At 37.4% G+C, this 12,713-nt stretch overlaps 1 protein-coding gene across 1 annotated transcript in view; it reads right to left on the minus strand.

The window, feature by feature from the left end:
* Window positions 1-305: 305 nt before the first annotated feature.
* ATF7IP2 (activating transcription factor 7 interacting protein 2) overlaps window positions 306-12,713 on the minus strand; it is a 94,803-nt gene continuing 82,395 nt past the window's right edge. Inside the window, exons 7-11 of the mRNA XM_090277022.1 lie at window positions 12,392-12,462; window positions 11,035-11,093; window positions 10,308-10,377; window positions 2,454-2,539; window positions 306-1,321 (exon numbers count right to left, since the gene is read on the minus strand). Of these exons, the coding sequence (XP_090133148.1) occupies window positions 908-1,321; window positions 2,454-2,539; window positions 10,308-10,377; window positions 11,035-11,093; window positions 12,392-12,462 (700 nt within the window). The 3' untranslated portion in view covers window positions 306-907. The remainder of the gene's footprint in view (window positions 1,322-2,453; window positions 2,540-10,307; window positions 10,378-11,034; window positions 11,094-12,391; window positions 12,463-12,713) is intronic.

A 12,713-nucleotide genomic window follows, 5' to 3' on the forward strand; every position in this document is an offset into this window, starting at 1 on the left:
CCTGACTTATACTTATCAAGTTTGTTCACTTGTTGAGTTTGCTGGGCTACTTGTGCTAGCCACAGCTTTACCTCAGTGCTCCCTGAGGCAGAGGTATGCACAGGACACATCGCTTGGAGCTCCTTAGTGTTATGTTCTTTCTTCAAGTAATAGTGGCAGCCAGAAAATGAGCAAAGGGTAGCATTAGGGAATTAGAAAATTAGAGCCTTAAATCTCAGAGAGACAATTCCATTTTCCTCAACTGAAATAGCAGGTTGGATAATGCTTTTTATAAAAGATACTGTATGTTTTGTATACACAGCACGCAATGCTTAACTAATTTTATTATAGATTTAAGTATACAAACAGATTTAGGGAAAACTTCCAGGCTATTTCCCCAAATGATTGAAATGACGACGATGACGATGACAACAACAACGAGACGGGGCACAAATAGCCCTTAGCATTTCAAAAAATAGGAAGACATTTTACTTCCATAAAACCTTGGTGGAGATGCACCCCAGGGATGACCTGTCCTCAAGAAAAGGCTGATTTTCCCTGCACCTATACTGGTCATAAGCAGACCACCAAAAGTTGATTGTTAACACAGGAAACGGTGGCTGCTTGTATCCTAGAGCTTGTGATAGCAGCAGCAGCTCCACAGTCATCAAAAGTATTGTACATAGCACACCTTAGCAACAGGGATCCATGATAGTGTATGTTTATCCACTGGCAGTACTTATTGAATCAGGAATTCATGAAAATAGAGGCCACTACAACATAGGGATGATGACTGTCCCTGTACAAAAGGTTCACAATCTTAACTGGCCCCATAAGACAGCAAATAGTGTTAGAAGAATATTGTAAACAAACAACTTAAATATAAAAAAAACAAATAAAATGTAGTACAATATACATTTAAGTCTTTTTAGGTAAGAGTTTCAGAAAACCCAGGGATAGATTTTATATCACAAAATGGTCCATATCGCCCAAAAATGTCTTTTGACTGGACAGTAAAATAATATTTGTTGGAAGCTAAAAATTGGGATAAAGTACAGGCCATTGGGAGTGGTAAAGCTTTAATCTCTCCTATTTTCTTCCAAATCAACTTATTAGCAGGGTTCTCATGGCACAGAAAAAGGTGGTAGCTTTCCACAGGGGCACACTTGGGATTGATTTTGGTGATGTTCCAAGTCAGGGCAATGCCGTTGGGTCTCAGCACCCGTTTCACTTTGAGCTCAGGCTTCTGGGGAGGAAGTGTGTCTCGAATTTTCTCTATCAGTTCAGGCAGTAGTGGTGGTGGTGCTGGAAGAGGTGGCAGATGCTCAAAAGACTCAGGAACCTAAAGTATATTTATAAAAAGTTTAGCGAGCTGAATTGGTGAGTTCTAATTATTTTAAAGTGGTCAACTGCAGTTCTACAATATATTATTTCCCATTTCTCAATCCAAATTATGTTGGGTTGGCCAGAAAGTTTTTTTTTTTTTTCTCTAAGATGGCTATAGGAGCACTTAGTTATCTTTAACTTCATTTGAAACAATTTTGTAGATTGTATTGTGACAGCTGTCATATTAGTGTGCATTAAAAAAAAAACTTACATTTTAATATTGAAGATGGAAGAAAATAAGCAACATTTCCAGCATATTATGTTTTATTATTTCAAGAACAGTAAAAACGCAACTGAAATGCAAGAAAAGATGTGTGCTGTATACAGAGAAGGTGCTGTGACTGACTGAATGTGTCAAAGGTGGTTTGTAAAATTTCATGCTAGAGATTTCTCACTGGATGGTACTCCATGGTAGGGTAGACCAGCTGAAGTTGACAGCGATCAAACTGAGACACTAATTGAGAACAATCAACATTATACCACACAGGAGATAGCCAATATACTCAAAATATCCACATCAATAAAGTTATTGGTGAAAATGAAAAATGTGTCTTTTATTTTATGGAAAAAACTAAAAGGACTTTATGGCCAACCCAATAAGAAAAGGATGCTTCAAGAATATGTTAAGACTGAATCCAGTCTTTTCAAGCTTAGGTTTCTTTTGGAGTTAAGATTTGTACACTATGGAATATCACTAATCTATAATGGGTTAAGGTCCAGACATTCTGGATAATATTCCATCTTCCATCTCATTTCCAAATTGTGTTCCCAAACACTGTGCTAATTTACATGAAAAGTGAACACTTGTTTCTCTCCACTATCATCAAAATGGCTTTTACTCCTCAAAATCTTTTCTAATTTGTTGAGTAAAAAATTGTATTTGTTTTAATTTCTGTAGCTTCTGGAAAATCCAATTAAGTTATTTTAACTGTGTAAGTAAACTCACAATAGCACATTTTAAAAAGCACATTAAAGTGCTTTCTAAGCTAAAGTGTGACCCAAATATTTCTTGATGAGTAGAATGGGTGCTTCCATTTCCACTCAATTTGGAATGACTCCCTTACAGAGCATTTCCCGCCAGTCAGTACCTGGGTTGCATTTTGTGCCACTGGGGTTGTCTCTTTTGAGATTGAAACAGATTTCATAGATGACTCCAGTATGGATACTGGACTTTCTGTGAAGAACACAATGTTTAAGAAGTTAAATTTATCTGCAACAATCAATCCCTTAGCCTTTAAGCAAAGAATAGTTTACATCGTGTGTGCAAATTAAGTGTGAACTAAAATTATAAAACTGTGAAGATAAACTTTTGATAAAAGTTCAAGACACAAAGTTACCAAATATCGAGAATTTTCCTTTAATGTGACATAAATTCCCTGATTAAGGTAAATAGTTAAGTCCTTATGTAACTGAGAACCAGGAAAAATTATACATGGGAGAGGGCTCTCTCTCTGCTCAGTGGTTTTAAGAGGTGATTCTGCTGTTAGTCCAACAAGGACATTTGCAAACACAGAGCTATTACAATCCTGGGAATTCAAACTAAAAAACATGCAGGCTGGGATTGAAGGAATTTCTTCTTCTGAGGTTTGTATGAGCCTTGAGGGAATTAGATAGATGGGAATTGTGGACTAGGGAAGGAAGAGGAACAGAAGGGAAAGTGGAAGAAAAAGAGATGGTGAGAGGAAGAAAGAGAAGGGGAGAAAATGTGTGTGTGAGGAAGATAAAGAGGGTTTAGTAGCTGCAAGAAGGGTTTGAGAACAACTAGGGAGAGTATACATGGTGATGGTAAGGAAAGGGGCTTCATATTGAAAAAGCGTAGCGCTGGGTAGAATGCTAACTTCTAAACATTTCAGAAACTTGAAAATATCTAATAAGCAGTAAAAACTATTTTAGATCCATTGCATATGTGTGTGCAATGGATCTAAAATAACTGTTTAATAAACTTTATGAATCTCCCCAAATATTTTATTTGTATTTTTCTCTTTACAGACAAGGATAATTTAAGAGTCCGCATGTGTTTCAAATTTAATTTACTAGTCATTTATTTACTGGTGTTAAAAAACATTTTTGGAAGAGATAATGACTATAAATAAAATTGTAAGAGACTGTACAGCATTCTTAAACTGGTTTAATTATAACTAGATTTGTGAAATAATAATCTGTACATTAATCGTCATACAGGAGTTATACAAATAACCTTTAAAATTTCAAGTGTACAGCTTCATACAAAAAAAAAAATTTCTAACAAATATGACTTTCTATAACTAACATTTCTTCTATCAGCAGTTCGTAGAAATAAAGCTAGACACGTTTTCAGGGTTTAAGTCATTAATGATTATCTGTATATCTTATTAAGTTTAGATTTTATACTAAAGATAGAAACATAACTAGATTTGTATATAAGAAATAGTATTTTAGAGACTTCTGGCCAAGACGGAGGCCTAGACAGACACGCTGCATCTCCCCTCCATAACTAAGAAGGAATACAACTACCTCAAAACTAGACACAACCAGAAGTTCCAGAAAATTGAGCTGCATGTAAGTCCAACAAACAAATATATAAAGAAGAAATACTCATCCAGACACATAGGAGGGGTGGAGCTACGGCGGAGAGGACTTGGTGTAGTGGCAGCAGCAGTGGTGGCAGTGGCAGGCCGGCGGAAAGCGCAGTCACACATTTTAAATGGTCAGAAGGGACAGCTGGGGAGCGCTCTCAGCACCAGACCAGACTGCACAGCTCTTGGTTCCAGCGCCAGGGAAAATAAAGCCTCATTGCTTCTGACTGTGAAAACCAGTGGGGGTTGAGGTGGAGGAAGAAACTGCCAGTCTCTCAGTAGAGTCTGCTTGTTTTAAGGGCCCCCATGGCCCTAGAATGTCTGCAGACACATCCACTCTGAGAACAACAGCCAGGGCAACAGCTGGTGAGGTGCCAGTCCCATATGGGAAGTGGGAGAAGTGCCTGGAAAAGGGGCGAGTGCTGAGCAAGTGGCGTTGTTCCCTCTCAGACCCCTCCCCTACATACAGCACCATAATATGGTAAAACAGTCACCCTGTACTAACAAATACCTAAGGCTCCACCCCTTACAAAATATAATAAGTGCGACAGCTCCAGCTGAAACACAGAAGGAAACAAACACAGACCCGTGCCAAGGTGAGGAGACAGAGAAGTATGGCCCAAAAGAGGGCATGGATCAAGGTTCCAGTGGGAGAACTAAGCACCGAGGAGATAGCCAATCTAACAGACACAGATTTCAAAACACTGGTGATAAAGATGCTCACAGGCTTGACAGATATGCTTGAGTACGGCAAACGCATAAGGTAAGAAGTAAAGGCTATGCTGAATGAAACGACGAAAAATCCACACAAAACCAATGGTGAAGGGAAGGAAACCGGGGTTCAAATCAATGATTTGGAACATAAGGAGTAAAAACACAGTCAACCAGTATAGAATGAGGAAACAAGAACTGAAAGAAAGGAAGAGGCTTAGGAACCTCCGGGACAACTTTAAATGTGCCAATATCCGAATCATAGGGGTGCCAGAAGGAGAAGAGGAAGAGCAAGAAATTGAAAACTTATGTAAAAAAATAATGAAGGAAAACTCTCCAAATTTGGTGAAGGAAATAGATATACAAGTCCAGGAAGCACAGAGTGTCCCAAACAAACTAGACCCAAAGAGGACCACACCAAGACACATCATAGTTAAAATGTCAAATTTTCAAGAAAAAGAGAAAATCTTAAAAGCAGGAAGAGAAAGGAAGAGAGGTACCTACAAAGGAATGCTTATAAGACTATCAGTTGATTTCTAAAAAGAAACTTTGCAGGCCAGAGGGACTGGAAGAAGTATTCAATGTGATGAAAAGCAAGGTTACTCTATCCAGCAAAGCTATCATTAAAAATGGAAGGGCAGATAAAGTGCTTTCTAGACAAGGTAAAGCTATAGGAGTTCATCATCATCACCAAGTCCTTATTATATGAAATGTTAAAGGGACTTACTTAAGAAAAAGATCAAAACTATGAACATTAAAGTGACAACAAACTCAGAACTATCAACAACTGAATCTAAAAAATAAAAACAAAATCCAACTAAGCAAACTAAAACAGGAACAGAATCATAGATATAGAGAGCATATGGAGGGTTATCATCTGGGAGGGGGAAAGGGGAGAAACGGGGAAATGGTGCAGGGATTACGAGGCATAATTGGTTGGTACAAAATAGACAGGGGGATGTTAAGAATAACATAGGAAAGGGTGAAACCACAGAACTTATATGCATGACCCATGGATATGAACTAAGGGGGGTGGGATTGCTGGAGGAAAGGCGGGTACTGAGCAGAGGGTAGCAAAGGGGAAAAAAATGGAACTACCGTAACATAATCAATAAAGTATACTTAAAAAAAACTTTAGTGATACCTTGGAAAATTCATTAATAGCAATAAGTTAGGGCAGAAATATTAGTTATTAAGTTATGGCAATACACCAGGCTAAAGGTGATAAAATTCTGAAATAAGTAAATGTATGAACCAGATCTGTTAGCTTTTTAGGAGACAGAATTGATAGGCTTGAAAACTGACTAGACAGTGGAATAAGGTAGATCTAAGTGTCAAAAGTGACTCACTCCAGCTTGGGAAACTAGGTGAGCTAGTGATATTCATCAAGACTGGGAATATGGGAAATAGTCCAAGTTTGACCTGACTCTTAATCAGAACTGGACATTCTATTAGACTCATGTTATCATGAGTTAGCATCATGAATTAGTATGACTTATCTTTCCAAACAGAAGTCCCCAAATGAAAGGTATGACTTACTTTGTTAAGCACTGAATTAATCTGCATTCTTACTTTTTATTTTACTGTATCTCAAACCCTGTATCATGTAGTTTAGAAACAACTGAGTAATCTTAATCATTAAAAAGTAACTGATTACTTCATTATGGACTTCAATTCATTTTTCTTTTAAATTATATAATAGCATAATTTTATTGACTACATTATTACAGTTGTCCCAGTATTTCCCTCTTGGCCCCCATCCACTATTGTTGATGTCCATGAGTCATGCATATAAAATCTTTGGCTTCTCAATTTCCTATACTGTACTTTACATCTCCATGGCTATTCTGTAACTACCTATTTATACTTCTTAATCCTCTCACCCCTTAACCCATTCTCCCACATCCCCCTCCCATCTGACAACCATCAAAACAACTCTCCATATCCATGGTTCTGTATGTTCTTCTTGTTTGCTTAGTTTGTTTTTTAGATTCAATTGTTAATAGATATGCATTTATTGCCATTTTATTGTTCATAGTTTTCATCTGCTTTTTCCTAAATAAGACCCTTTAACATTTCACATGATAATGGTTTGGTGATGATGAACTCCTTTAGTTTTTTCTTGTCTGGGGAGCTCTTTATCTGCTCTTCTCTTCTAAATGATATCTTTGCTGGGTAAAGGAATCTTGGTTGTAGGGCCCTGCTTTTCATGACTTTGAATAGTTCTTGCCATCCCTTCAAGCCTGAAAAGTTGCTTTTGAGAAATCAACTGACAGTCTAATGGGAGCGTCCTTGAAGGTAACTCTCTTCTTTTCTCTAGCTGCTTTTAAGATTCTCTTTTTTATGTTTAAGCTTTAGTATTTTAATTACAATGTGTCTTGGAGTGGGCCTCTCTGCATCCATCTTGCTTGGGACTCTGATTCCTGGACTGTATGTCTATTTCCTTCTCTAAATTAGGGAAGTTTCCTTTCATTATTTTTCAAAAAGATTTCCAACTGCTCTTTCTTTTCTCCTTCTGGCACCCCTATGATGCGGATGTTGGAACTCTTGAAGTTGTCCCAGAGGATGCTTATTCTATCCTTGTTTATTTGGATTTTTTTCTACTTGTTTTGATTGATGTTTTTTTTCTTTCTTATGTTCCAAATCATTGATTTGATTCTTGGTTTCATCCACTGTATTGTTGTTTCCCTGTAAATTGTCCTTTATTTCAATTAGTGTATCCTTCATTTCTGACTGGATCTTTTTTTATGCTATTGAGACCCTCACTAAGTTCCTTGAGTATCCTTATAACCAGTGTTTTGAACTCTGCATCTGATAAGACTGCTTATCTCCATTTCACTTAGCTCTTTTTCTGGAATTTTAATCAGTTCTTTCATTTGGGACATGTTTCTTTGTCTCCTTGTTTTGGCCATCTCCCTGTGTTTGTTTCTATGTATTAGGTAGAGCTGCTTTGACTCCCTGTCTTGGTAGCATGGCCTAGCGTAGTAGGTGTCTTGTAGGGTCCAATGGCACAGCCTCTCCTATCACCTAGGTGGCTACTCGAGGTGTGCCCTTCGTGTAGGCTGAGTACACCTTTCTCTTGTAGTTGTGCCTTGACTGCTGTTAGCAGGTAGATGGGAGGGATTTGTCCCGGCCAATCAGCTTCGAGGACTGGCTGTGACAACTCACCATCAACCGCAGCCCTTTGTGGAGGATCAGCTGTGCAGGGGCAGGATGGTGGTGCTCTGATGAGGTCTATAGCTGTGCCCTGGGTACACAGGCTCTGGGCTTTCTTGGGTGGTGCAGACCAAGCTCAGCCTCAACCTGTATTCTGCCTGGGCCAGCCTGCCTGAGCTATAAAGCAATCTGAGATGGCTGCTACTTATGCTGGGCTTGGAGATTTCCATGCAAAGACAAACTGTGAATCTAGGCTGGCTGCTGCTAAGTCCCGGGCCTGGGGCCACTTAGCAAGAGGTATGGGGGCTCGAGGCTCAGTAAGGCCAGATGTTGCTTATTTGATAGGATTTAGGAAGTTATTTAGCATGAGCCAAGACCAGCTATTCCTATGGAAAAGTTCATGGTTAACAGTTTGGGTGGGCCAGAGTCTCAAGGGATCTCTAGGGTGAGGCAAACAGTGTTAGCCAGGTTGATTGAGTCTCAGATATGGCACCCGCCTTCTGGTGGCTCTGTGGCTCTGTGGGGGAGGGCTCAGAAAGGGGAAAATGGCCTCTGTCTACCTTTCTGTCTGGGAGAAAACTGTCCCCCAGCTCTCGCCTTAATGACAGACCCTTCAGTTCCTCCCTATATGCCACTGGTGCCTTTCAAGCTGCTACCCTGGTGTTAAGAGCTCAGAGGGAATCAATCTGATTAAGTCCATATATGGGTTCTTTAAGAGTAATTTCTTGGGGACTGCATAACTTTCTTCCACCAACAAAATCCTCTCTGGTTTTTGTAGCCAGAAGTTATGGGGACTTATTTTCCTGTCTTGGAACTCTGGTCTGGGGGTCCTAACTTCTGGCTCCCAAGATATCCCTCCCGAATTTTTATCCACCACATGTGGATGTGGAACCAGCCCATTCCAAGTCTCCACCCCTCCTACCAGTCTTGATGGATGTGTTTAATTCTGTAGTTGTCAGACTTTCATTCAGCTCTATTTCTGATGGTTCTGAATGATGGTTGTTCTATATTTTAGTTGTAATTTTGATGTGGTTGTGTGAGGAGGTGAGCTGTGTTTACCTATGCCATCATATTGACAGGAAGGCTCTCCAATTCATTTTTCAAATCTTCATTTTGAAACCAGAAATTGAAGGGTTTTAAAATTGTATCATGAGGTACCTGGAGATTTCAATGGTTCCAACTTTTGTTGGATCCACAGTTGAAAATGAAGAAGGTACTGGACTCTATACTTCCTATATTAATCTGCATTTTAAAATATTACATAATTTACTAATGCTAATAAGTGGAATTCAAACACTTCACCAAAAAAGTACCATAAACGTTCAAGTGTAGTTATAAGGAGATGAAACTGTGTAATTGATTACCAGCCCCAAAGGACTGTACTTTATTTCTTCTTGTTTACAACTGAGAAACAGGGCACTGCCATCACTCTCTCCCTCTACATTTCCATGATATACCTGTGAACCCCAAGAAGGAATTATCTATTGAAATGGAGTCAAACTCTAAATCAAAAGTAAGAATCTAGCTGTTTACTGACAGGAGCCTCTTAAGCATGGAAAGAACCACAAGCTGAACTCTTGGTTTCTCCTGTGTGTATACACGGCTGCCTGAGTCGATCACTGCAGAGAAGTTCTTTGTTCTGTTATTGGCATGTTATCATCCAACCAATAAACTATGACCTGCCCCAACCAATCAGAACTGTACAAAATGTACCGTTACTTGAATTTATGCTGAGCAATCCAAATTGTACAATTTTGAAACCTCATTTACATGAAGCAGACTAAAATGGGATTATGGGTGGGAAGTTTTCCATAAAAAGAAACCTTTCCTTTGTCTTAGGAGAGCACACTTTGTTTCTACCTAAGGCTTTTCTTCCAGGTTTGCAAACTATTATTTGAATAGTCTCCTTTTTTGCTCCAGTGCCTTTTTTTTTGGATATGTTTACATGCCCTAGCATCCTCTTACAACCATTATTGTTATGGTTAAGGAAATAAACTTGTGTGCCACAGGCAGAAAAGAGATTCATGATAGCCTTAAACAAGTCAGATATCTTTCAGTGATTGTATGGATAAAGTATTATACATAACTTATTGTACATCTATACCATGGAATACTAGTCAGCATAAAAAAGTAATACTACTAATACACCCAACAACTTAGATGACCCTCAAAGGGAATTATGCTAAGTAAAAGAAGCCAATCTCAGAAGGATACATATTGTATCATCACATTTATATAATACCATCAAATAACATTATTAAAGTAGAAATAGATTCATGGTTGTCTTGGGTAAGGGACTGGGGGCAGGAAGAAGGTGTGCCTATAAAAGCATAAGCAGGAGGTAATCCTGTCTGTAGTGAGAGCACAGTTGTGTAATTAGTGCTGGCAAATAAATGAATCTATACATGTGATAAAATTGCATAGAGCTATAAAACACACACATACCAGAACTTAATAAACAGGCCAAATGCATTTTGAATTGTTATCCTTCCCCCCCTTTTTAAAAGACAAATCCTTTACCTGTGTTGCAGTTTGATAAGCCTTCTTTTGTCAGATCGATTACAGAATCAAGTTTCTTTTTTTCTATAGCCTGAAAAGTTAAACAAAAACAAGTTTTTGCTTCAATAACAGAAAAATGCATTTTAAAAAATAAAACTCATCATTTAAAAAAATGATTTTATTGATTTACTTTTAGAGAGAGGGGAAGGGAGGGAGAAAGCGAGGGAGAGAAACATCAATGTTTGAGAGCTACCTTGATTGGTTGCCTCTTGCATGCTCCCTACCGGGGACCTGACTTGCAACCCAGGCATCTGTCCTGACTGGGAACTGAACTGGCAACCTTTTGGTTTGTTTGCAGGCTGGCACTCAATCCAGAGAACCACACCAGTCAGGGCTAAAACTCATCATTTAAAATTACTATGTAGAAGCTAGAGATTGAACATTAAGTCTTTATGATTTAACTCTCCTATGACAAATAAACTCATGAAATACTGTACAGTTTCTGAGAATATGACTAAGCAGAATCCAAATAAATTAATTTGGTCAGCATGACTATAAAATATGTTTATCATTAGCTGTTTGCTTTTTAATGTTTAAGCTAGACTGGAACCTGGTTGTGCTAACTAGTCAGACAGTAATTTCTCAGAGAACAAGTCTCTCAAAGAATAACAAACATGTAGCAACACTAAAGTTCCTGAAACTAACATATTCAAATAAACAACATTCAAAGACAATATGTACTACCCACCATAACTTCAGTATCAGCATTAGGTGAATTAGAATTTCCTGATGTAATTTTTCCAGAACCTGAAAGAAAATTTTAAAATATGAACATTTGACAAGTTTATTAAACTTATTAAATATTTAATGGACTTCATTATATATGAATACTGAAACACAATAATGGAATGCTAATTATCCATTTATTATACAGTCATAAAAAGGAACTCAATTGACTTTATTCTCAAGACTGATGAGCAAGTTAAAAAGAAATCCAACTTTGATTCAAAAGATGTCCTTCTTTAATTTTTCAACTGTATTAGTAACTCTTGAAAACCTATCTGTAAATAGGATTTGAGGAAACAAACTTGGAAAAGTACACATTTTTAAATTCAGTATCTTTAGATTAGACTACCTGAGATGGCTGAGCATTCTTCATAGAACAGGAAAGAAAGCCTCAGGTAAATGTTTAATATTCCCTAAGCTATTTTATTCGCAATCTTTAATTTTTTTTAAAAAATTAATTCCAGAGAGGGGAGGGGAGAGAGAAAGAGAGGGAGAGCAATATTGATGTGAGAGAGAAACATCAATCTGTTGTCTCTTGCATGCACCCCAACCAGATATTTAACCCATAATCTGGGTATGTGCCCTGGCAGAAAATCAAACCACGACCTTTCAGTTTGCGGGATGAAACCCAACCAACTGAGCCACATCGGCCAGGGTTTTATTCACAATCATAACTGCCCAAACCAGAGGGGCAATTAAGTAGCTATATAAATGGAGGCAAAGCTTTCTGGAATTAAGATGCAAATACTCTAATATAACATAAAAAATGAAAAGAAAATGGAGAATTTTGAATGAGAAATTATGGGCCAACGAGAAAGTTATTCTGAGAGGAAATTTAAGGTTAAAGACTTTTTATATAAGTGTAATAAGACAGAAACTCTAAAAAGCAATAACAGTATTATAAAAACACCACAAGTTAAAAGAAGTAATCAAAGATAACTAAAGAATAGCCAAACTTTAAACCTTAGGTAGACTATAACTCAGTAGTTAAAACAACAACAAAAAAAAACAAACCACCACCAACATAGGCCAGAGCAAACAAGTAATGGATATGAAAGGTAAGTAGTTTATTAACTTACACAGCCATTAAACAAACAGTACATAAACAAAAAGCCACAAACTGAAAAACACAAGTTTAAAAAGAAACCTCAATTACATTAAGAGGTCATTTATTTATTTAGGTAATACAAATCAAATCTAACTTAAAACATTTTTGAGAAGAATTTTATTTCATTAAAAGATAATATTCAATTCTCTAAACAAATTCTGATTTGAAGCTTTCTAATTTGATAGATCATATTTTAATCAATTTAAGATACCTGTTACATTTGATGTAATTGGTGTTGTCAAACTAGGGCTTTCCACAGAAATCAACATAACTTCATCGTTACTAAAATGACAAAAAAGTGAAAATGAAAATGAACTAAACATGCATTATTAGACTTAAACATACAATCAACGGTTAGAATTTTTCTAACTTAACATTTCACTACTGACATATTTTAATCTCATAATTGTGTGCGGGGGTATGGAAGTGATATGAGCAAATACCCAAGAAACCCCATGTGTTACCAATTAATTATATGACCAAAAGTTCATGGAAATCCAATAATAACGGACCCTTAAAACTCAGTTGAGATA

Source organism: Furipterus horrens, unplaced genomic scaffold (genome assembly GCF_987537825.1).
Source record: "Furipterus horrens unplaced genomic scaffold, mFurHor1.1.pri manual_scaffold_5, whole genome shotgun sequence".
NCBI lineage: Eukaryota > Metazoa > Chordata > Mammalia > Chiroptera > Furipteridae > Furipterus > Furipterus horrens.